The sequence below is a fragment of the Lissotriton vulgaris genome, chromosome 8 (assembly GCF_964263255.1).
Source record: "Lissotriton vulgaris chromosome 8, aLisVul1.2, whole genome shotgun sequence".
NCBI classification, from domain to species: domain Eukaryota; kingdom Metazoa; phylum Chordata; class Amphibia; order Caudata; family Salamandridae; genus Lissotriton; species Lissotriton vulgaris.
The window spans coordinates 1,126,697,506-1,126,723,601 of NC_141696.1; the positions used below are offsets into that span (position 1 = coordinate 1,126,697,506).

The following is a 26,096-nucleotide window of genomic DNA, read 5'->3' on the forward strand; positions in this document are numbered from 1 at the left end:
TCCCCCAGGTGGCCCGCCTGCTTATTTCTCCCCATGAGTCGTTGACGACTAGGACCACAAAGCGCAGTCACACCCTTTACAACTCTAAAGCAGCAGTCTTAGGGTGTCCCCTACTAACCCAAGAGGGGCATAGTAGGTCAATGATCAGCAGGTGGTCGCACCCCAATAGTGTAGGACCAATCTCTCATGGGGAAAGCATGCAGTCTATCCCCAAGGCTTAGTAGCAGTCCCGGGCACACATTCATCCTACCTCAATCACTGGCGGGCCTAGGGGCCATGATGCTGTTGCAGGCTCTCACCATGGGGTCACACAGTCTTTCCCACCGGGGCAGCAACCACAGGGGCCGCCAGAGCATCTAAGCCCCAAGCAATGACTCACAATGTCTTGGTTTGCCCTCAATTGCCGCAAGCTGCAAGGGAATCGTCACGGGGCCAGTCCCAAGTACTGGACCTGGCCCAATCAATAGATCAATCATTTGTAAGGAACACTACATACCCGCGAGGGTCTCAATGTGCGGGCGGGGGCTACTAATCGAACAGCCAGGTCTTGAGTATCCTCCTGAAGGTCAGCAGGTCTTGGGTCTGTCGTAGGGTCAGTGGGAGGGTGTTCCATGTCTTGGCGGCGAGGTGGGAGAAGGATCTCCCACCAGTGGTTGTTCTTCGAATGCGCGGGACGGTGGCGAGTGAGAAGTCGGCGGAGCGTAGCTGGCGGTTGGGGATGTAGAAGGAGAGCCATCTGTTGAGGTAGGATGGGCCGGTCTTGTGGAGTGCCTTGTGTGCGTGGGTGAGGAGCTTGAAGGATATCCTCTTGTTGACGGGGAGCCAGTGCATGTTTCTCAGGTGGGGGGTGATGTGGCCGTGGCGTGGTACGTCGAGGATCAGTCGAGCCGAGGCGTTTTGGATCGATCAACTCCCGTAGTAGCCGGCCCGCCAACACAAACCCAGCCGGTCATAGCAATGCTGGTATGCAGCTCCCTTGATTTCTCCTCGGGGCACTCAGCGCCGCCGCAATCACAATGCCACCACACCAGCTGAGCCTGTCGGGCCGATCCCTGCTGCAGCTTGCCCTCCCTTGGCATCGGATCACCGGCTCCAGCAAGGGCACAAGGGGGGCACAAACCGAGCGATGGGAGGTGCATCCTCAGTACCCCTGGTCCAGGTCAGGCCATGCGACGGCCACAGAGTTATATGCAGCCCTCCACAGCAGGCCACAAGCCAGGCTGAGGCGCAAGTCTCCAGTGCAGGCCTTGCCCCCACAATCTTTCGCCAGCCTCCTCTGCAATCAATACGACCCCCAGAGCATTAGGAAGGGGGGGGACCTCAAACTGTCAGCACCAGCAGCCAAAGCGCTCCCAGCCTGCACGGTTTCCTGACAGAGGCTTCCAGGGCCCCCACCAATCACTGCCACTAGGAATGTCCTAAGGGGCCGCCAATCCAAAGTTCGGGTTGCAGTAGTGGGGGAGAGGTGCCCGCCACAAAGGCAGGAGCCAGAGATAGTTATTTAAGCCAGGATTCGGAAGGATTTGCCTGGGTTGGACTGGAGCCTCTTAAGAATGCGTCTGGTCGGCAATCAGGAGTGGCCACGCCCCTTTTCTCCATTATTTTAGCTGGAAAAGGCGGGAGCGAGATATGTCCGTAGCTGTTTCGGGTGTTGGGATCCGATGATGGTTTCTTTAATAACGCACAGACTTCTGCATTTTTCCAGCAAGATAGGAAGGTGGCGGTGATTACGGAGGGGTTGATGATAGCGGTGCACGAGAGGGAGATGATGGTTCTTCCAAGGTTGTATACAAAGTATTGGCATGGATCTGAGGGGGATCCTGAGTGATGGGTTTTATCAGGGTGGTGGTTTCTTTGTTGGAGAGCGGCTTCAAACTGCTTAGCTGCTGTTTGGCGATGAAGGAGGTGTACGACTAGTATGGGGAGTTTGCATTGGTAAGATGTGGGTCAAGCATGATGTAGATCTTGGCAATTTTCTGTTGGAAAAAGTTTGAGAGGTCATTGCAGAGTGCTTGGGATGGGATGATGATGTTGGCAACTGCGGGATTGGAGAAATCCTTGACAATGATTAAGCCATCTCCAACAACTGTAAAGAACTCTTCGAGTCTGAGAGTTAGGGTCTTTTACTTTGCATCTTGTAGTTGTTGGTGGTAGAGGTTGAGGACGGCTTTGTAGGTGAATCTTGCAATAGTGTTTAGGACTCCCTGAGGTCGTTTGTGTGCCAGCTGGGTTGTTTGTTGTTTTGTCTACAAACTATGTTCAACCAGCTCCGAACTTTCACTCTGGCTAGTGATAAAAAATCTGATAGGAAAAAGTCCTTAGAATCTTCATCCCATTGGACAATACAAATAAGCTCAACAAGAGTGCACCTTTGAAGCAATCTACCACCGATTTCAACACGGTTTAAATATCCTCACGCTGAAACAGAAGCTTAAGACCTACCTATTTTAAATCAGGTCTCGCTTGCGAAATAGAATACAAATGTTTCCCTAAGGTTTGTATTATCAGACATTCCTGGTAATATTTTGTGCTATTTAAATCTTTTGCCTCCATACACCACAATGTTTAGCCCACTTTTTACCATATGCTTTCCCATATTTGCCTCCCACATGCTTCTTTCTGCCTCCTACAGCGCACCTGTCTGTTTTCTCTTGTGTTTTATAGATTGCAAATATCGGGCACTTGACTTTTGTCATGTCCTTCAAGTAAAGCTTAAAGACGGTTGTCTCGAATGATAAACCGTTTTTTAATGTTTGGACGGACGATCCTGTGCCATAATTTTAAACACAACCCCATAATCATTTTTGTGATCTTGAAAGGATCTGATTTCACCTCTGTAGCATAAGTCACTCGCTCTTCCCTCAGGTATCTGGAATATAGTAAACACAAATTTTCTGGCAGAATCAGACTCTTCTGTTGTTACCTGGTAAACAGATTTTTCAATAATACCATTACTCTGTGACCCCCTGCTTCTACAATAGTCTACAACAGTTAACATGTGGCATTTTGACCTACTACCTTTCATAGGTCACTACTGTTTATTCCACTAGAACCCTTAGCAAAGGTGACTACAAAAATATGGGGCAGCCGCAGTAAGTTATACCAATTGGTTTTGGGTAACTACAATATATTCGTATTCCAGTTGCAGGAAAAGATGGCAGATGTGGAGGGACAGTACATATTGTTGCATGGTATATTGGATGGCCATGAGGTGTGCCTAATGAATATTTATGCTCCCAACATTGACAACAGTGATTTTTTTAGCGAGCTGGAAACAGTGTTGCTCCCATATGCGGGATCCCCAACTGTTTGGCCGGGGGGATTTTAACTGTGTGTTGGATGGGCAACACACAGGCACCTGGCAGGGATGGGTACAAAACTGCGTATGGTAGCTGGTCTGCTGGAGGTTATGCACAGGTTTCAATTGGCGGATATATGGCTGGAACTGCACTCCACGACGCAGGAGTATTCTTGTTATTCCCCAACGCATGGCACTCATAGCATACTCAACAGGTTCCACCTTATGGGTGAGTGAGTTCTTGACATTGTGATAATCTCTCATCAGGTCAGGTTTCTTTCCGACCACGCTCCTTTATTCTTGGAATGCGGGTTGTAGGGACGATGCCCAGCTATATCTTTGTGGAGGTTCAGACCTGAGTCTTTAGGGGACCCGGAATGCGCCACAGATATGCAGGAAGTACTCCAGGGCTTTTTAAACTCCAAATGGGGATGAGCGAGAGCATGTGGGGTGGAATGGGGGACACTGAAGGTCATTAGAGAGGTGAGGCTAGGTAAAACATACAATACCAGGAAGAAACTGTAGTGGGAACTGGGGGAGAAGGAAGCAAAGCTTGTGGGACTGCAGCGACAGGAGCAAGGACGAGAGAGTGAGGAGGCAGCGCTGACAACAGCACATAGAGCGGTGGCAAGGATTTGACACAGACTAGACTGTCTCTAGTCTAGGCAACACCTACATAGAGAGGGAGACCAGTTGAGTCGCATGTTGGCATGGTGGCAATTTTTGCTCTCCAGGCGCCAGATGGTGCATTGGACGAGTTTGTTTGCTATCACAGGGCTATTACACGCTCATCTTGCCAGGATCTATACTTCGCCGCCGAGGGTGGAATCTGTGGAGGTTACCGGATTCCTAGGGCGGATGACCCGTCCTCGGTGGCCGACGGCACAGGGGGAGGGTTTGGGTGAGGCTATACCTCTGGAGGAATTGAAAGAGGCGCTTTGTAGTATGGCCAGAGGGAAGTGCCCGGGGCTCGACAGACTGCCGGTTGAGTTTTACCAGGCGCATGTCGCCACTCTACTGCCGGCGCTGTTGGAAACCCTCTTGGAAGCCCGCGAACTGGGAGTGCCATTGTGGCATATGAGGGAAGCAGTAATCCTTATGCTTCCAAAACCGGGCAAGGACCCTGTGGATAAGGGGTCATACAGGCCCCTATTCATGGACGTAAAGCTCCTTGCAAAGGTTTTAGTCCTTCGGTTGGGGCAAGTTATTCTATATTTGGTGAGGGAGGATCAGTGTGGTTTCTATCTTAGAGACCAGTTACAGGCCTGGAGTATACTGGTCGGGAATGGTCAACATGTTGTGTCATTGTACTCGGATTACATGTTGGTGTATGTGAAAAAACGGGAGCAATTGGTCCCCTTCCTCCTGGGGTTGCTATAGCATTTTGGTGAGGCATTGGGCTCCATGTGATATGCCGCCATAACAGATCTCTACCCCCTAGCTGACTAGGTGGGCAGAGAAGGAGCGGACCGTCCAAATGTGGGTCTACCGTGGGAAAGAGACCGTTTTCGGTATCTTGTGCTTCAGATAACGCATGTTAGTCATCTCCAATATGCATTGAATATGGGGAGAATTTTGGACGGGCTTGTGCACTCAATTCGGTTCTGGACCACGCTGTGGCTACCTCTGTCGGTGATGGGCAGGGTGGCCCTGAGCAAAATGGTTCTCTTTCCCCGTTGTCACTACTCGAAGCAAAACTCCATTTGTAAACTGCCCCTGGCGATGTTTCATCATATAGATCAGCCATTAGTGGACTTGGTATGGGCAGGCAAGAGATGCAGAGTGCGACTTGAAATGCTCAATCTGGATCTCAGCAAGGGTGGATTAGGACTCCCCGATCTGCAGTTGTATTATTTAGCGGGCCTCTTTCAGTATTCAGCGATGTGGTGTGATGATGACCCTAACTAGGAAAAGTGTTTGATATCGTGATCCGTTGAGACGGGGCAACTCCCCAAGTTATTGATGTGTGGTAGTGGGCTGCCGTGGGATACTCCTTTCTGCATTACTACAGTGGCCAGGGCATTGGAGCTGGCAGTTAGGAAAGTTATTAAGAGAGTGCTGTATACCCCACTTTTACTGTTTTGGTGGTTGCGCCTTTTTGCACATTCGGGAGTCTATGAATGTCAAGGGTTGAATAATGAGGGACAGTCGGATGGCGGGAGACCTTCACTTAAACAGCTCTTTTATGACTCTGGGGGATATGGGAATGCATTACGTGGTCGATGAGCGACAGTATTTACAGTATGCGAGTATTTCAAACACAGTTCATGAGACCTGGCCTACCTTCCCTGAGGAACTAGCGCAGTCCCATGTACTTGGAGTGATCCTGGACCCGGGCTCCTTGAAAGGTATTATATCCAGATTGAATGTAAACCTGAAGGCGATAGGAGTATGGTGGCTGGGAAACAACGGGAGGTGTGAGCCCAGGAATTGGAGTCTCCCCTAATAGACGTAGAGTGGTGCAGGCCCACCGGTGGGTAGCAATACACTGGGCCAGTCCCATTCCCCCGACAATCGTTAAATGGAGAGCGGATCTGTTGGAGTGGGCAGTGGATGAGTAGTGTAGACTTCGGAGAGTGCGCACTGATTAAACATGCGGAACGAGACCTTGAGTGGAGGTAGAGCATGTTAGATACTTTCGGGAACAGTGATGAGGAACAGGATGAAGGGGAGAACTCAGATGGAAGAGAGGAGGAGGGAGGTACCAGTACAGATGAGCAACCTTAATGGAGGGAGTCAACTGGCTCACAGGGGTTACCCGACGGCTCCCGATTGATGGATCAGAACGGTTCTGATGGTGGTGTATCTGAATAAACAGAGTGGCGGGTTTGGTTGCCAAGACTGGGTAATCCTCCCCCTTGTTGGCAGCAAATCAGAACGGGGTGGGAGAGAGGCAGGCGCCCTCTTTTCGTCTTCCCACCAGGGGATGGAGAGCTGGCACTGGGTCCCCCCTTTCTAGAGACTACACAACTCACACATCTAAATGCAACTATATGGAATACTAGTACCTTGCTGCAATGTTATTTCTTTGTATTGCTTATGTTGAAAACCACATTAAAAGCATTAAAGAGAAATACAATATATTCTTGACTACCTTATGTCTGCCCGCCCCCCAAAAAGTTGCATTATTTGTCTGGTTTTGTTTAACATTCTCTGTGAGGGCAAGAACTAGGAGAAACAAGACGAAGTAGAGTACACCCAAGAAAAGGGGCATCTAAGAAATTTTGCTTCTGCGACATGCTGGATTAATATGGATTTATGAGTCCAAGATAAATACTACATACAATATACTATACTTTGATGATATTTTCCACCTATTTTTATGTGCTACTACCTTTGGATTAAATGTTACATTTAAGAAGTTAACTTCTTGTTGGTCATACCAGCTCAAGAACGTTATTAGATATTACTGATCTTAATCAAGTAATGGAATTTTTTTTGGTAGCCTTGCTGTTTGAAGAGAAGGACGTTAGACAGAGTCAAGTGGCCTTTTATACTTACAATATTATTTCACTTTGGATATCTGCTTTTCTTTGCCAATCTTTTTAATACTCTGTCTTCATGATGCAAAACTAGCCAATGGTTTAATCGCTGATGCATTTTTGCCTGAATGTATTCCTGACTGAGTGTGCTTAATGCCAACTTAATTTGACTTGGATCTACAACAAATGCTGGCACTGATAAAAATAAAAAATAAATTCAATCATTTAAATGAGGAATAAAATACAAATGCTTACCTTATGATGATGATGTACTTCTTTCAACCCCTCGACTTGAAAATCCTGAACAGAATCAACCCTATAGTTTATTACCAGCAATAAAGCAAATATACATGAACTGAAGAGTCTTTAAACTCTAGTTCATTATATTAAAAAAAGAAATCACATTGAGGATTGGGACTTTATGTGGTCTAGCAATCTTTTCAACTATCTGAATATTAAGACTGCAAAAGTGGTCTGAATATGGGCCAGCTCAAATTAAAGGAGGTGCAGCAAGAATCAAAGTAGAAAATGTAAATTAGCCTTTAGCTGACATTGCAGCTTGTCGGTCAGCTTGGCTCCCTACACGTCAGCTGCTGCCAACTGTGTCTGTGAAGTATTCTAAGAATCAGCTCTCAGACCTTCACTGTTCAACGCTTACATGGCACCACTTACCAACATTATCAGATCCCTGGGAATTTACATTATCTCCTATGCTGATGACACCCACAAGCTCATTCTTTCCTTCATGACTAAACATCCAGCACCTGAACCAACTTCAACTCCAACATATCCGAAGCTGACAACTGGTTAAAGACCAAATGTTTGAAACTCAACACAGATTTGGTACTCTTTGGCAGGAACACTTCTATTTGGAACTCTACCTGTTGGGCAGCGGATCTCAGACAAATACACTGCCTGACCAATCAGCCAAGAAACTGGGTACAGTGGTGGAAATCCAACTCTAGGTGACCAGCCAGGTTGACATGTTTGCCTCTCCTTATTTCTACACCCTAAAGATACTAATCTTCAAATGTTTTCCATCAACACACGCAGAACCCAGGCCCGTATCCACACCAAACTAGACTACAACAATGCACTCCATGTAGGCATCATCACCCAACTGACCAGAAGACTTCAGGTCATACAAAACACAGCAGCCATATTCACGCTTCCACCCGCACCTCAAAAACTTCCACTTGCTCCCCATCAACAAACGCACACTCTAAGCTCCTCACACACACAAACCTAATTCAATCTAGGTCCCTCTTACTGTGGAAACTAGCAGAAATCGCTGTTAGCATGATATGAAGCCATTTTGGTTGTGGCAGCCCTTTTAGTTAGCCATGTGCGTCTTCCGTCTTCACTGTTGCCTGCCCTAGTATTTCGCTTGAGTCATCAACTATAATTAACTTCTTCAGTACTGAGCCAGAACCTTGTGCATGCTCAGAAAGGCCTGTAGCTGCCAGAATGCACCTGTCTTCGTTTGTAAATGTCAGGCTGTTTTTACTGATGTAAGGAGAAATGTCTCCCCTCCCACTTTGTATGCTCATGTTAGTCAATAACTATTCTTGTATGTGCCAGTACCTCCCCTTGGTCTCATGCTGACAATGCAACTAATGCATATATAAGCACCATGGTTTCTGTACTCCTTTTACTGCCTCATACATTGCCTGAGGGTTCTGTATCGATGTAGTCCCCACTCATGACTGATAATAATAAAATATTTGTTTGATATTACAGCTTCCGTGCCAATCTCTATTTTGTTAGTCCAAGACTTTAGGACAAAGACGAGAGAACCCCTGCACCAAGGGACCTTTGAAAAGGCTCACTCCCACATTACCTAAAAAGCTGCATCAATTTCCACACCTCAACCTAAACATCTGCTCGGCCAGCCTCCTGCTTGCTCACATCCCACGTACCTGCAGAGCCAGAGTCAGCTATCACACCTTCTTGTACCCCGTTCAGAAGGCTTGGAATGACCTTCCGCAGCACATCAGAGCCTCCTCCTCAGGCCTTGAGTTCCACAAGAAAATAAAGACATGGCTCTTTACCAAGACCACTGACTCACCCTCCAGTGTTGGCCCTGATGGAATGGACAGACAACCAGCCTGGATGCTGGTTTTTGGTCATCAACTAGCAGATCTTAATGCAGAAATCTATCTACATGGACAGGGTCCTTTTCTTCACCTTCTTGCCTTTTTTTCCCCAGAGAACCCTACAAAGAGCTGATCATCCAGCTGATGGTCTTTGGTACGATCAATGTAGAAGCTGAATGCTCTTTTGGGGTCCACACAATGGAGTCTGCCTTCCTCTTTCAAGGGGTGACTTATTGGGCCATCCACTACAGTCACAGTGCAAACATGGCTTTAGGCCTACCATTGTAGCCTGACTGTAGCACTGTAAAAATGCAGTCCGTCTAGTCAAAACCCTGCTTTTAAATGGTAATAAGTTATGCCTTGAAGCCCATAAAGCAGAATGCATGATACTTAAAAGTAGGACATGTAGACCATTTATGGTAACATGCCCTTACAGTGGTTAGTACCCAAAAACAATTTTCACAGTAGGAAGGCTGGCCAGCCAATAGAGAAATACTGGGAAGCAATATTACATTCTAATACTCTATCTCCAGAATAGAACTCGCTAGAAACATAAATAAGCAACTACTGTATTAGATATTAGAAATCAAATTCAATGAAGTCAGATTGTTAGTAAATATTAAGGAAAGGTAACTTTTAGAAAGTTAACTTTATCCTGCCTGAAGTTCCTGGGGACTTATTTGCATTGGTCGTCAGCTTCTCCCAGGCCGTCATTAATCTTGAATAGGTGTGAAACGTCTCCCAGGAGCAAACAAGAGGGTGACCTGAATCGGTAGAAATGACTCCTCAGAACTCCACAGAATACACAGGTTAGAAGCTGTGGGCATTCTTGTGTCAAATCTGTCAAATCTGCTTGGTTCACCTATAATACTTGGGTTGCACTTGGAAGGGAGAGAAAGGGATATCAAGACAATTCTTGTGCATCCATTATCTGGTTGGTGAATGGCCCTGCTTTTGCCTGACCAGACGTCTCTGGGTTTGCTGTGGGTAGAGTACCTGCTCCAAACTGGATTTTAGTGTTAGATGTGGGAGGACACTTGGATTACCATGGTACACTTCACACACACATAAACCGAGCCCGCAGAGCCTAGGTATAGGTTGGGCAAATACATTCCCCATCTTGAAAATGTCCTGTAAACTTGCATTTTGGACGTGTTTGCAGTAAGGCAAATTGAAACTACTGAAAAAGTAGGTAGGGTTGGCCCGGGAATGATTACCCCATTGGTTATAGAGAACAAAGAGTCACTTCACCCACTAGCAAGTATTAATGTGGCATCTCCAGGCACCCATTTCAGAACACTTTCTGGACTTGCGACCTGAGAGGAGTCCTGAATGACTGGACCTGCTCCCTCTTATACCCAAGACACAGAAGTAGAGTGAAAGAGTCAAGTGGCTCACCTCATGTATGGCTACAAGGTGACAACAAGCTGCAATAGGCCATTTTCTAGAAGTACCCAGATGACCAGTAGCAACTGGACTTGGATTAGACCTTGCTTTTGGCCTTTGCCTGACACCTTGTCAGTCTCTAAGTACCATCGCTGAGGCCCTGAGGGACTTAAGAAGTGCACTCCTGTAGAGGGTTAAGACTTAAAAGACTACAGGTCTGATTTAGATTTCGGAGGACAGGTTACTCCGTCACAAAGATGACGGAAACCTTATCAGCAAAAATGAGAAATCCCACACAACATAATAGAATTACGTTTTCAGCAGAAAGGATATCCATTGTCGTTGTGACAGAGTAACACATTTACCGAAATCTAAATCAGGCCCTAAGTCAGAAATTAAAATCTTTGTCCAGGATAAACCTGGTTGGTGTATCTGGCCCGCACTCCATCACTGTCAGCATCAAATTGCACCTGGGCCCTGGTCTACAGCGAACACGGACTATCATTGGTGCTTTGTGACACAATTTCTACTTAAAACTTTAACAATTGATACCGCTAATTTTTTTTGTTATTTTGTTCATTAAATGTTACTCTGTTTCTAATTCTCTTAGGGATTTGTATTGTTTTGCATTTTGACTTAATCATCGTTTTGGTACTCCATAAATATTTTTCACATTGCCCTAAGTTAAGCCTGTCTGCTCAGTGCTATAGCTAGCAGAGGGTTGAGCTCAGGGTAATTAAGTGACTTGGAGGGTTCACTGTTCTCCAAAAGAGCCTGAACTTTCTGTAGCAAAATGGACAAATGGCTGGAAGCAGCTCTGATGTGGGTGGTAGATACAACGGATCGGAAAGGAATGGCAGGACATAGCCTCATTGGACTATCTGTGGGACCCAACTGGCGGATGTTATGGCTTGACATCAGTGGAGTAAAGGACTCATACTGCCTCCAACAGGGTGGATATATGCTGCTACAGGCAAACTAAATCGGTTTGGAAGCTGTTGCCAGAGGGTCTGAAGATTGGGAGTCTCGCTGTCCCTGTGGGCCTGGATGTTTGCTGGAACCCCTACTCTTTACCCCTTACCAAGGACTGGGGAGCCTGTTTGTTGGATGGTGGGCCTTGATGCGGCCTCAAGAAAAAATTCCAAACTATGTAACAAGAAGGTAAAAATTATTGGATATACTGTCTTGAAGGTGTAGAAATGCTAAAAGAATGATTGAGGGTGTACTCAGCCTTCTTACCAAAGAGGCGAGACCCATAAAAAAATATATCCACTAGTGATGCTTGAACGTCACCCATGAAGCTCATGGGTTTCATCCACGAGTGGAGACGGAGAACCATGCTAGTGCCGACCGATTTATATTAACAGTCGGTTATGTCCAGGCCAGACCAGATTACATACTTGGAACCATCCTGGAAATCTTAAATGGGCTGTGCCATGTTGGCATGGAACTCTTCAGAGACTGCTGATAAGATCTCAGCCCCATAATGCATGGGAGTACCTTCCCAAAAAACAGCTGACGTTGACTGATCGGATTTTTTTGAGTCCATTGGGGGAGGGGATGTCTACTAGTAAAAGAATCGAGATTAACGCTACTAGCGGGGGCTTTACTATCAGGCTCTCAGGGGTAGAGCGTTGTGATAGGAGGGTAGGGTCCACGAGAGGGGTCTGGGTGGGGGTTAACTAGCCTCATGTTAGGTGAAGCGCCCAGCCCACTGGCCTTATGTAGGACCATATTTAAAAAAATATCATATTGTGAAAAAACTTCATCCCCACCATCACCATCCTGACCAAAAGCTGGATCTGATAAGAGTAGGCCTGAACATTTGTTGGAGCACTGGGGAAGGCGCCTAGGCCTGTTAGAGTGTATGGGGGCCAGGCACCTGCTCAGAGTGGCAAGGCTGAGACGAGGCCCACTTGGACTTCTTGTGCATTTTTCTTTACTTGGACAAAACCGAACATTTGGACCTGCCACAGGACTGACTCAGACAGAGGAAATGGGTCTGTGTCTTGGAACTCAAGTGAGTTAAACCCATGCTCTATTTCCTGAAGTACTCATTAATGTACAGCTTGGTTTCGCGTTCCAAATGTGGATGCACCACGTCACACTCCTCACAACACTTGGCCTGATCTTAAACACCAGAGATGCACCTCTTGGGGATCTTTCACAAACATTTCTTTGCAATAGTCCGACAAGGTTTTAAACCTGCAATTTTTGCAGGGGATTTGTTCGCTTGCAAACTGCATAGAAATTTAAAGGAGAAAACATTTGTTAACTGACGAGAAAAGGGAGTTCGCTAGGGATTCTCATATGACGATGCAGAAAAAAAGTAACTGATGTCAATGTGCTGGACTGGTTCCCACTTGAGGCTTAAGCCGTCACTTCTAGTCCAGAGCAGAGTCAAAGCAGAGCCGCACAACACCACTTAAGAGCAGAGTGGCGAGGTTGAAAAATCTTCTGGATCCAGTTTGGTGCCTGAGGTGCCCTAAAGGTGAGGAATCTGCGGTTAGAAGTATCCATCAAGAAACATATTCATTTTATTTAACTGGTATAAACTGGGTCATCCACAGATTATGTCTGCAAATATATTTTGTTCAGTGCTCAACCACTTACTAAATCATTTTTTTTTACTGTGAGGTTCTCACTGACAGGAAAGTTACACGAATAGCGCCAACAGCAACTGGAAAAAACTGTTCAGGTCCCTTTCTTCATCATGAATGAATCAGTGTGTCCATTTGTACCAATGTGTTCAAGAGTTTTGTAAATATTTCTAAACAGACATTTTAAATCTCAAAATGGCATATGCTGTTGTACGAACACAAAGAAGACAGGACAAACTAAGAGTCTGAAGAAAATGTTTGCCACAGCTGCTCAAAGAAGGTTTATGGAAAGTATCTATTGACCTACTACATTGAATTGTTAAACTAGGTACATTGAAAGGGAACCGCTTTTTCATGCTACACAGGTTACAAGCTCCACTCACAATAATGAATCCCTGAAAAATTAACCAAACTAGATCCAGCTTCAATAATCAAATACTACAAGTAAGACAAGGAAGAGGCTGTAGACATACATATGTTTGCCAGATATCCATGTCTCATACTTTGGGGTTGCAGTCAGTACCATAAAACGAGGGTCCAGAGACAAATGACGTAGTCAGGGAAGTGAACATTGGATTTTTGGGCATTTCTGAAGATAAAATGGTACTTAACATAAAAAACCAGCTACTGCTTTATATGGTTTTGCATGCAATAGTAATAGTATGTACCTACTGGAAGAAGAATATCTTCTGTGGTATCATGAATGAGTGAAATGGATGTTCAGAGTAACAGTACTGCCTCAAATGAGGATGGCTGGAAGTCTTCATGTACTTTAGACACAGTTTCATAGACGTTAAGAGAATGAATTCATGTGATCACTTCATTTATTATGCGCCATTTGGTGGGCCTCTGGGTACAGAGGGGTTTGGGAGTATTTAGCACAAAACAGCTACCCTTTTTGTTTTTGGGGACAGGCAAGGTTTGCAGACATTGCCCCGTGGATACTCTGTGATTAGTTACCACCAAGGGTTGTAGTTGCAACATGCATATACATGCTCAAAGCATGTTAATCCTCAATTTTGCCCTAGAAATGTAAATTCCAGGATAATAAATACCATGAGGTATCATTGTTCCTGCATCCAGATATTACAGTTTCATGATTCTACCCAAACAAAGGATGATTTATGTGTACTCTGGCAATGCTTCAGTACATAAAAGACACGCTTTAATCTGCTCATCCTGGATGTCCAACCTACTTTATCACACATCATAACAAACACAGACTTTTTCTTTACTATTGCATTGAAACCAACATCTTAGATAAAGTACCTGTTTATACTCACATGTCTCTGCAACCATCTGTGCAGTTGCATGAATCTTTGAACATGCTGGAGAAGTTTTCCATGTAGTAGGCAGGTGGCCATGGTGTTTTTTTGTATGTGAAACAGGGGAGCTTGGCGCTGTCAATTTCATTGCAGAAGGAAACTGGCACGGGCTCTGCCCCTCTGCTGATGTCGTGCTCCTGGGCAAGGACTTCCCTCTTTGGATAACTCCTTTCCAGCTGGACGTAGGTGTTGAAAGAGAAATAATTGACAAATAAAGAACTGCACTTAGTTTCGAACAGGTACTTTTGGACTTCCTCAAAGTTCCTTAGGCTTCTTCCACAGGGTGTTTGGTAATAGACGTGGGGTGCACTGGATCGGTCGCTAGATCTTGCATGCCGTCTCTGAAAGTGACACAGGACTGGTATCTGTAGAACATTCTGCCCTTTGAATAGAAAGCGGGATCTTTCTGAAAGGCATGATGTCCTGCAGAGGCAGTGGCTCTGGAAAGACTTAAGTGCAGGTGATGCTTTCATGGAACAACTATCTTCATCGGACAATTCAGGTGATGGAGATACAGTAGCAGCCATATTGTCGTATGTCCTGGAATGAAATAACTTCCTAGAATGAGAGTAAATTCATGAACAATTTTAGAAGGCAGTTAGCCAAAACACAAGGAATTGGAAATGCACTTTCACAAAAGCAATACAATAAACTCAACCTTTGAGATAAAATGTATTACAAATTGTAACGCAGAGAACTCAGGAAAGGCATGCTAACTCTAGCCTGAAGAAGAGCGGGCTAGATAAAACTACAAAGTGGAAAAGAGAAGCAAAGTCCTGAACAGTAATGGGCTTGATGGATATTTCCATGTGAAAGGGGAAAAGGGTGGTACTTTAGAATGAGCAAAATCACAGTACGCGTTGGCTACCCATTCTCCAGAGTCATTCATTTGTGAAATAAAACTTTGTAGGTATTCAAACTTTATGAGTGGCAATCTAGCAGATATGCATAAGTTATTGGGTGTAATTAGTGCGTCCCCCCAGTTAGTCATAGTCTGTAGAATTAGAGCTAATGGAGCAATATGCTTGTGAAATTCCACCCATGTTCAGGCTCTCAGTAGTTAGTTGAGCTTTCAGAGGGCTAAGCTCCTGAAGTGCCATCAGCCGCCCATGGAATGTATTAAGGGCATGCCATAGTTGGAGGCCTCTAAAAATGTAAATTTGTGAAGATCATACTATTATTGTAGGGCCGCGAAGGGCTTCGAAATGGTTTGGAGACTTTCTATCTAATTTCCATGGTACTGGCTGAATGGTGTATCATTCCACCTACTACAATGCATTGAAAATGTGCAAAGAACTATTTTGCATCTGAAAACTGCTATGAGTCATCACACTTTTAGTCACTTCCAATTCTTAATTACACAGTCTAAAATTGAAGGCTTTTTATGCACTTGTTAGGACTAGAATTTCAGCCTGACCCCTTGGTAGCTGCCTTTTACTGGTTTTCGTTTTATAAATGAGGACTGCCTAACAACAAAACGGCCACCCTGAAGTCTTGCAACATCAACAACAAAAGTTGTGTTCTCAGAAGACTTTGGGACAGACATTCCGCTCTCAAACAGAAAATCCACCAGCAATGCTGCACCTTTACATTTCAAAAACCCAGTGGCCCCAAGCTATAGTTGCCACTGCGTTTTCTACTTCTGGAGCTGGGCATTCACTGCCCATATTCAGCTCCGGTGACTCCTATTCTATGCTGCCACTGCTTCCTTCACCCCCCCCCCCAACCACCCCCCTCTGTCGCCAGACTGCTCATTTGACCACAATGCAACTCACCCGACATGCTGCCTGAACTGAGCAGCATTTGCAAGTAAATACAAATTCACACATTTTTCGACATTAACTTTTCTCAAATATCGAAGATGTTTTTAGCCAATCAAATGTAAGCCAACTGGTAGATTGATATATATTTGCATAGGAAGCAGTAATACACACATGGAAAAAAGTCTACAAAACAAGATGCTACAAAATTATATGTTTTGTGTTTTTCCCCTTTTAATATGAATGTCTTTTTCAGATTTCAAGTTTTTGTATCTTTACATTCGCTAAGAAAGAGGATCTTTGGGTGTGGTTTAAAAATGTCAGATTTTAACAATTTCTTGACATTTTCTGAAACAGTGATGGCTGGGAAATTAACAGAAAAATATGGCTAAGCATGAATTGCGAAGAATGCATGAAGGCGCTAATGTTTAGTGATGTTAAGTATTCATTATGAGATAGAATGGGATGGGGAAGGAAGCAGTGGTGGGGAATAGAGATCAACGTTGAAAACTATTTTCTATGGATGGTCTCCCCATATGTTGGAACAAGATTAAAAGGATTAAGTCCTACTGAATAGACCCTTCTTAAGTGAATGTAGTGATGGGAGGCTTGGCTGATCGGCCACTGACCAGGTGAACTAGAAGCCAGACAGGGCTATGAGAGGCAAACCTCTGATCCAATCCATAGGCTAATTCGACCAGAAAGGCATAGTGCTTGAAATAAAAAGAGAAGGGTTTGGTGACAGTCCAATAAATGAGAGTAGATCCTGATCCATTAAGAGCTAAGTGGGAAAATAATTATGATCAAGTGTAAATAAGAAACATAAAAAACAAATAACAGAAATAAAAAGGAATTTTATTTGCAACGTTAGGCATTCTATTTGTATCCAGAACGTTTATTTGACTTGGGCATGTTCAGGATTGCCAACAGTATTGTTAGTAAGGATGAATCAAATCTAAAAAAAATCACTTGAAGTATATGCAACATTAGGATAGTGCTTAATCCTTAGGTGATTTGGAGGCGATCTTAAAAGATATGGGCACTGACCCAAAAAGACTGATTCAAGTATCACAATATTTGGGACTTTTGCTAAGCTTAAATAGGATTCACTTGCGGTACAATTGTTGTCATGAGGATTACCATGTGGAAAGCAAGATGGAGACCTCCACTGTCAGCTAAAAAAGACTCAGTTTAAAAAGGAGCATTGGACCTCCACAATACAATGGGACTGGTATAGTTTCTGCAGGATACCATCTAGTCATGTCCTACAATGGAAACGCTGCAATTGGCCTAACCTTTACACATGCATCAACATTCGAAGGAGCTAAGAGGGTGATTCAGAAATAAAATGTGAAATTCCCCATGAACTTGTATTGAATTGGATGCAGGTTTGAGTGGGAGACGATGTAGCGTTACAGCCAGAGCTGCCGACTTTGGAACTGGGGAACCGTGTTTGAGTGGGGAAAAGCTAAAAACCATGAGCTTCCTGCCGAAATAGAGAGTGTCTGCATGTATGTATTTAAAATTAACGCTATGACATCTTGTCATTCTTGCTAACTTACTATGTGTCATAATCTCTAAAGAAAGCTTTGAAAAGATACCTGTAATGTGCATGTCCCAATTTTAGCATAGCTTCATCAGTTGTACATACTGTTTACTGGCAGGAATAAAAACACACCAGGCCTATTTATTTGGATTGGGTGTTTTATGATGCACGGTACAGTGATATGGAACTGCTGGGTGGAGTTGCGGCTACATGAATAAATCAAGCTATAAATAATTAAAAATAGGATTTGAAAAACATTGCTTAAATTCTACATTAAAAAAAATTACAGCCAAGCTTATCACCGATTTATATAAATTTCTCCAACCCCCGTCGTTTCATTACCATAACCCGGGGAGAGAGCGCTGGCACAGGGAGTTGGGCAGAACTCTGAGCCACAAGGAGTGGGACAAGATCGCATATCGGGCGAGGCACTCTGCGTACCACACTGGGCTGACGGAGACCTTTACCAAGGTGTCTACCTACTGGTATTACACCCCGGAGAGGCTCTACGAAATGCACAAACTCACGGATAAGGGCTGCTGGCGCGGCTGCGGACAGGAGGGTACTCTCTCGCACATTCTCTGGGCGTGTCCGGTGCTGTCTGCCTATTGGAAGGAGGTCTTGGATGAGGTGGACAGGCACTTTGAGATCGAACTCCCGCGCTTCCCGGCATATGTCCTGCTAGGCCTCCCCAATGACTTGATGTACCCGCTGAAGTCCCGCAGGGGCAGGCAGATTGCGATCGCGCTAGGCTCGGCGGTTCAAAATATCCTTGTACACTGGCGCACCCCCACTGCCCCCTCTATCACTGGCTGGTTACACAGGCTTTGGCAGGTACTGGGTATGGAGAAGATGTCGCTTACAGTGGCTGGAAATGTAGATCAGTTTGAAGAGCTCTGGCACCCCTTTTTGGCACTGCTGTCCACGGAATTCCGCGAGCTCACATGTCCGCGGTACCTACGCCTTCTTCGGCTGACACCGCCGGCGGCTCCAGCAGAATGAGAGAGGTGGGATCGGGGGTTTGGGGGTTGGGTGTAGGGGATGGGGGTACATGCTTCTAACACGGACTTTTGGACGGGGTTGTTGGGGTACTGTTTTCTTCCTTTTTCTTCCCTTTGTATTTTCCCCTCCTAATTTCTTTGGGGGCGGGGGGCTAGGAGGGACTGTGTTATTTTCACTGTGTTGCGGGACGCTACTCAGGCTTAGCTTTGATTGGGAGGTTGGGGGCTACTGGAGGTTTCTTCGCACTGCCTTATTGCCTTACGACATATGCCTTGTTCCGCTCCGGGGCTGCCGACCTCCCTACTTTCCTCTAGACTCGATGCACCATTCAGCCTTTTGTACTGTATGTAAACTTGACCTCCTATTCCCCTTCCCCATGCCTTTTTGTGCTTTAATAAAATGCTTTAAACCTAAAAAAAATTACAGCTCTGCATGGCCAGGAGTTAATCATGGCTCTGAATCAGAGGCGTAAATCAACAGTGAGGACACGACCTCACGTCACCTGCAATGATATAAAGTAGAGAACAAAAAAGAATTGCTTAAATGGGACACCCAAGCCCTTCTCAAGTCCGCTAAAGGGCAGGATAGATCCTTCCCCCGTGTGGAGTTAAGGGCCACTGCTGGATGGACCGAACTGCTAGCCAACAGCCTGGAACCCCATTCCCTACACTTAAAAAACACATACACTGCAACTGAGAGATGGCGGCTTGAGAACAGCATTGACAGGGTGTGAAAGAAAGCTTTAACACCGAGCCGACAAATCACTGCTGCTCCCTGAAAGTAACCACTCTCTGCAAGTGTCAGCGGGGCTGACCTGCAAGCGGAAGTGGTGTTCCCCCACCCTGCTCCAGAGGGCGGAAGTGGTGTTCACTTACCTTGCTCCAGATGCCGTCTCCTAGGTGATGGAGTTCGGATAGGAGTCTCTAGTCACAGGTTCATGTTCCGAGCAGTACCTTGCCTGCAGGCTGGCTAGCGTAATGATAAAAAGTCAACATTTCAACAAGGCTCGGTGTGGTGGCACCAAGATAAGACCAACCCACTCCCAATGCCGTTATAAAAGAAGGATTTCAAGGCAAGGTGTTCTATACACAGAACAGTTTAATTGCAATGTTGCACAACCGTAATGTAAGAATATTTTCCTCAAATGATTTCGAGAACATTCTACCCATATCTCTGCAGTCCCTAACCCGGTGGCAGTTTAAAATAGCAGGTGTGATTGGGTGGTGCCGACAGACGAGGCAGGGCAGGAAGTGCGAAGGAATGGCATTAAGGAGGGCAGCCGTGCGCCTCTCCGGTTTTATTAATTTTCCACTGAGTCACTTGTGACACGATGTTCAAAAACCAGCAGACAGAAGTGAAGATCATGGACAACAAGCCACCGAAAACTTTAGCACTCATTACCCAGGGGTTCTTATGAGATCTTTCGGGGATTATGAGGAAACTACGAACCTGTCATGTTCCTACCAGAAATGTAAGCATTCTCAGGGATAATCTATTGGGGGGAGGTGGGGGGTATGGTGGAGACAAGGAATGGTTAGTGGGAACCGGACACAGAATTATGTATTTCCGCTTTTTCCACATTACCCGGGGAAGTCTCCGGGTTCAGGCCGTTGTCCCTGTTAATTCTACACTCTCAGATCATTATCTCCTCAGTATCGTTGTCTCCAGAGGTGCAGAATTAACACCCCCAGACTCACTAATATTGAGGACTTCGGACTATATCCCTGCACTAAACGTGTCAGGTTAGTATACCGCATTAGCATTTTAAAAAATACCTTTATTCGGGGTTCAAATGATTCAAATAATCGTTAAAGCGCTACACATAACGAAAAGGGATGGGGGATTAATCGGGAAACAGTGTATTGCTATAAAAACTGAAAGTGAAAAAATACTGTACAGCGAGGAACAATAGACGAGATTTTACCACTTACTCTGGGATAACATTAAAATACAACGCTTGCAAATGACACTCTAACCTGACCGAAAATATCTATAAAATATGTGGTAATAGAAGGTTACAAGTTCGAGGGCGAAGCTGCTAAACTCAGGAAAAGAAGTTCTGGTGCTAGCTCTGTGTTTTGTTCCAGATAAAATCTAGTCTGATTGCTAACTTTTAGATTAACAGGGCAGACAATGCCCTGAGTGTATCGGCATTTTGTGAAGCAGATGAAAATTCATGCAGGTCTTCGGCAAACGCGAAGGAATATTCCTTGACATTCTGCATGTTGATTATATTGAACAAAACTACTGAAGTGTTCCCAAGTCAACTAAAATGGGCCGGTAGGATTACCAAAATGTACGATACTAACTCTGCAGTCCATTGCCAAACGATTTGTACTCTGCTTGACCAGCTTTTAATTCGTTCTATTGTACAACTCCAAGTTTATTCACAGCAGCGTCTGATCAGCTGTTTAAATTCAGAATAAGTCTACCTTCTAGCCTGTGCTGAATCTCTAGTGTATAAGCTGCCAAAATAACTACTCTGGTTCGAAATAAAACAGTTCCGGTGATTCTTCTGACAAAATAGGCAAATACCTTCTTGTCTCGAAATGGTAATATAGTCTGTCATTGGTCTCAGCTCTTTCTTCCGCCACATAATAGAAAGGGCCAGAATGTGGGGAACTCAGGAGATTCCAGTGGTTCATTTATTTCAGAATATACCCTGTTTGCGCATTGTCATGATCTGGGTGTTCACACCACACGGCACACACATCCAGTGACAAATACAACTGCTGTCATTGCCAAGTCAGTCCTTGTGAATTAAATGTCCCTCCCTTAACTAGATCATGCATGCTCGACAATCAGTCCTGCAAGAATGAGAATTATGAAACACTGACTTGCTCCTTCCAGTGGCCCTCAGGCTATGTCAATTGAAGATTTAGATATTTATGTAAGGTGACCTATTGACTAACAGCATATTGGGACCGGAAAGGTTCATGAAGCCAGGATGGTGTGTAAAAACAAAGTCCTCGGGTATAGCTTGGACATGTTCACCATAAACTTGCAGTTTGAAGAAGCTTGCGTGGCCAGCAGAAGACAAACAGTCATGTACCCACCAGACTACCCCAATACACGTGGAGAGATTTGCAAGTTCCGCCAGGGAACCAGTAAAAGTAAATGAATAAAATTCAACCGGGATCGTCTCTATCCAGACACCATGTCAGATATGGTCAGAAAGGAGAACCAGGGAAGAGACAGCATCACTGAAAAGAATGGTAAAACAAGGAAGACACATACAGAGAGCAATGTTGGAGCACTGCTCACCACAGAACCATAAGGAACAGACCGTTCCAGGAGTGCACCCCCACCATGGGTCAACCACCCAAGGATTCCTCTGCAGAAGAGCCAGGAAGCAAGGATGAAGGTATTGCGATGCATCTTGGATGGTTAGCCAATGGGAAAGAAGTGGCAGAGTTTGGAATGAGGGAGTAATCCCGAGGTATAAAAAGAGACCCCATCCACTTGGTGATCTTCATCATATTTCCTCACATGCTTCAAAAGAACGAGTATACCTTTGCAACACCTACACCAGTGATGATCACTGAAGAGGGCCGCCAAACTAGTTCTTCATTACTGAAGAAATAAAGAGAAAGAACTAAAGAAAAATTTGACCTTTCAAGTCTGGCCTGAATAACAGAATAAAATCTCCTGTGAGACACTACAGAGACTTCTTCAGATTTATTCAGTAGGAAGAAGATACGTACTAGACGTTAAAAGGAGCTTGCAATAGAAGCACTCCAATGTGTCAGTCCTGCAGGTACAGCAATCAACAATATATTGACAAATAAAGGTGCTCCAAGCCACTCAGGAGGACACAGTTGAGTGAAACAAAGGATTAATTCCTTTAAACAAGAACATGACCACGGACCAAACAAAGGTAGGTCAGTTTGATTCCACCCATCTGTCTTGAACTGTCCCATCCCCACATTCCAATTCCAAACCAACTCTACATTCACCCTCTGCTTAACTAAACCATGAGCCTACTTATTTAGGAATATAATACAACTTCCTCCAAAAAAACAAAAAAACTCATCTACCAAAAAGTCTCCTCCAGAAATGTTAGGAGATCCACCTAATATAAAGGTACTAAATGTATTTTCAAGCCAACTATTTAGGAATGACAGTAACATACAATAAACAGAATTCACACACAGACTAACCATCACTAAGACATAGCAAAATCGCAACATTTACGATATACCTGCCTCAGACACTCTATGCATTGCATCACCTGGACACCACAGGGATCCATCAGCTCGACACTCATCTGCCCAAATTTCAACCTCTCTAAGCAATTTTTCGTCTGCCAAATACAAATAAACATTACTACCATCCTTGGGAATATTTCCCTCCCTGATCATTGGCTCCCACCGATCAGAAAGCCTGTTAATGTTCCAGATTTCCCCATTTTCAACCCTCATTACCTTGCTGAACCCTTACTTTTAATTGTCCACTTACACATTGAGGCCCATTGTCCAAAAGCACATCTATACGTAGGCATTCCCTATAACTATACTTGAAGTCACTTTAGAACCAATGCAAATGCCCCTTCCAGAAACTACAGCCCCATAATATCAAGTCCCAAATTTCTCATGTCCCCTTAGGAAACTTAACTGGCTGAGGATCAATGCTCTTTTGGGGCGATTTGTCACTGCTGTACCAACCGTCTATTAGCCAATTTATCCCAGGCCACCATTAATGTTCTTTAATTTTCCTTCTTCTACCAGCCATTTCTACATGCCATTCATGCCCCTAAATAAACAGTGTCTTCCTTAGTCCTGGTTGTGGAACAATCTTGTTCCCCCTCGCCCACCGCCAACCAAAATAGTCTCATTTACCATCTGCTCCACTCGTACTTAAAAAGAAAAGGCTTCAAAGGTCACCACTCAGCTTGCAAACCCTTAATTGCATGTTTCAAAACAAGTCTAATTAAAGCATCTTTAATCATTTCCTTTTACCACCTTTAAAATAACAGATGTCTTCTTACCCCTCTTATTTGCACCAACACCCTCCATGGTAAAAATGTTACTTCATATTCATCCTCATTAACCATGAGCATCCCATTATACCTCAACAGTAGGTAGACATAATAGTCAGAAAGGACATTACCCTAAACAGGGACACACTACATCATACACTGTCATGCCTGAAATGTAGGCGCCAGTCTTTAAGATTGTGCAGTAAGCATTCTTCATTCTTCCCTCCCCTGGAAACAACATATTGACTAATAATTTAGGGTCTCTTCCTAGAACAAATTTGATAATGTTCCACTGGCAAGGTACAAGGCAGCAACTATCTTTGTAATCATTGTATAATTAAGCTCCTCCTCTCTCATAATTCTTTATGCGTATAATGCTTTAGACTCTTGCACCTTGGTAACCTGGATCAACACCCCACCCCGATTTCGCAACTGCCTGCACCAACTGCCGCCACAAATTCTCTTCTTATTTCTTTTTTAAAATATTTTTATTGATTTTACATAGCAATATACGGCAAAGATACCCGAGACACATCTATATTGTAAGCGCACCCAAACTGGGGAGTAGGCCCATCTATACTTTAAGCAGTTGAATGTCCTTTCCCTAATGCAATAATGGTCCCCCCCATGACCCCCAGATCTTATTTTACAATGAGAAAAGCCTGGTAGCTCGATACATTGTTTTTCTAATTTTGAACTCTCTTCCTATTTCAAATCATTTTTGAAAAATTGAGCTCGTCCAATTACTTGTCTTAATCACTCAAACATGTGCAAACACAACTAAAAGACAACACTCAGTGCAGATGATGATGATGCCAACTCCAGCTCATGTTGACAATAACTTTCAAAAGCCGACCATGAAAAATGGAGGGAGATATGGCCATGCTTTGCGATTTGATTCACTGTCTGCTCCTGTATCTCCTGCTCCTTGCCACTCCTACAAGACTCACAGGCAGATACGGTGGAGTAAAAAAGAATATTTATTCCTTTGCACAGGTGTGGACGAGCATACAACATTCTAACAGGTAGGTCTGTTGAACTCAACCCTTCTGCTTTCACCCATCCCATTCCCTATGTTTCAATACCTGACACACTCTTCAATCTTTCCATGCTCAACCAAACCATGGGCTCACCATTCCAGGAACACAGTAAGTGATTGAAGAAAATTCTTGCTACATATTTGATGATAAATGTTTTGTTTATGAACTCATAATAAACCCTATGTGGTTACCAAACATATGAGAAAGGTATTCTCGTGTTGACAAGTGCATAGGAGGTACATATTTTCAATGGCACTTGTCAAACTTGGGATGACACTACCTCAAAGTTCATCTGCGACACTGTGATATCTGGTAGTTGTTGGACTACTCTAATACCATCAAATTAAAGGCTAATGATAATCTTTACTCACAATAGCAATTGTAATATTCCTAATGTATAGGCTTCAATATATTGACAACTATCATGAACACGTGTTACAGGCTAGAATCACACTCTATAGCTTTAAAAAAAATCCTTAAACAAATGAGAGGGGCTCTATTACAACCAAAAGGGAATAGAGCACCAAATTACTGTAAAGTAAAAACTAATTTTTCCCTTTGGGTAAGTCGTATGTCATCAATATCAAATTCATTCAATCAATCAACTCGGTCAGAATCACTCTCCTCTTAGCGTTCAATCCAACTAGTCCCTAACGGTGAAACACTTACAGAGAAAAACAACAATTATATCAAAACAGCCTGTTTATTGACATCTTAAAAAAAACTGCAGCAAAATGACCGTACATGTTTATCTCTATGGGCCAGATCTTCTCCATTTGTCAGCCAAAGTTCACAGTAAGATTGAAAAACCTTTCATTTCAGTAGAGCTGAAGCAGAGATGGAAATATAAAGAATCATTTAACAGAGTATATCGGTTAGTGATAAGTGTATAATACACACAACTTTACCCAGGTTGTTAAAATAAAATAACACCCAAGATGTAGAGAAGACTATGCCAGCTCTTTAAAGGGCAAGTCTCTTCAAGCAGCTTGAAGAACTTCAACCTTATTCCACAACAGTCGGGTAATTCAGTCCTTACGGCCACATAGAGGAGATACAGAGCTCAACAAGCATTTACAATGCAACGGTTTCGCCTTTGTAAAAGTTAGAGCTATTGGCATTGTAAATGACATTTTTTTTAATTTATGTGTTGGTTTTGAAAACAGATAAATTAATGGCATTGTCATTTAGAATGCCAATAGCTTAATCTCTCGCAAATGGACGATAACTTACACGTATTGTTTCAAAGCACTGTATTAAAGGTAGAACGATAACAACACATTTCACGAGCACTTAGATACATTTGATATATTGAAAACGGTTGCTAACATTTCTAAGACAACACGAAACATGTATTCACACAACTAACACACAATAGATCGTTAGTAGTAATCAAATGGTACATATACTGAGAAAATTAGGGCCAATGGGGATTCCGCAGCAGCAAGTGGCCCGGAGGAGGTGCCACGTGTGGTGGTGGGGGGGGAGTTGTTACTGTCTATTGTTCAACACCCTCAATCCCAGGGGATCTTAACCCCAAAGGTGAGGAATTTACATCAACTGCACCTTTGGGTGCCGCCTCC

At 44.2% G+C, this 26,096-nt stretch overlaps 1 protein-coding gene across 3 annotated transcripts in view; it reads right to left on the reverse strand.

The window, feature by feature from the left end:
- SETDB2 (SET domain bifurcated histone lysine methyltransferase 2) overlaps positions 1 to 26,096 on the reverse strand; it is a 535,415-nt gene that overhangs the window by 339,216 nt on the left and 170,103 nt on the right. For all 3 annotated transcript variants that reach the window (XM_086934967.1, XM_086934968.1, XM_086934969.1), the window contains one exon: positions 14,146 to 14,745. In XM_086934967.1, the coding sequence (XP_086791093.1) occupies positions 14,146 to 14,745 (600 nt within the window). The remainder of the gene's footprint in view (positions 1 to 14,145; positions 14,746 to 26,096) is intronic.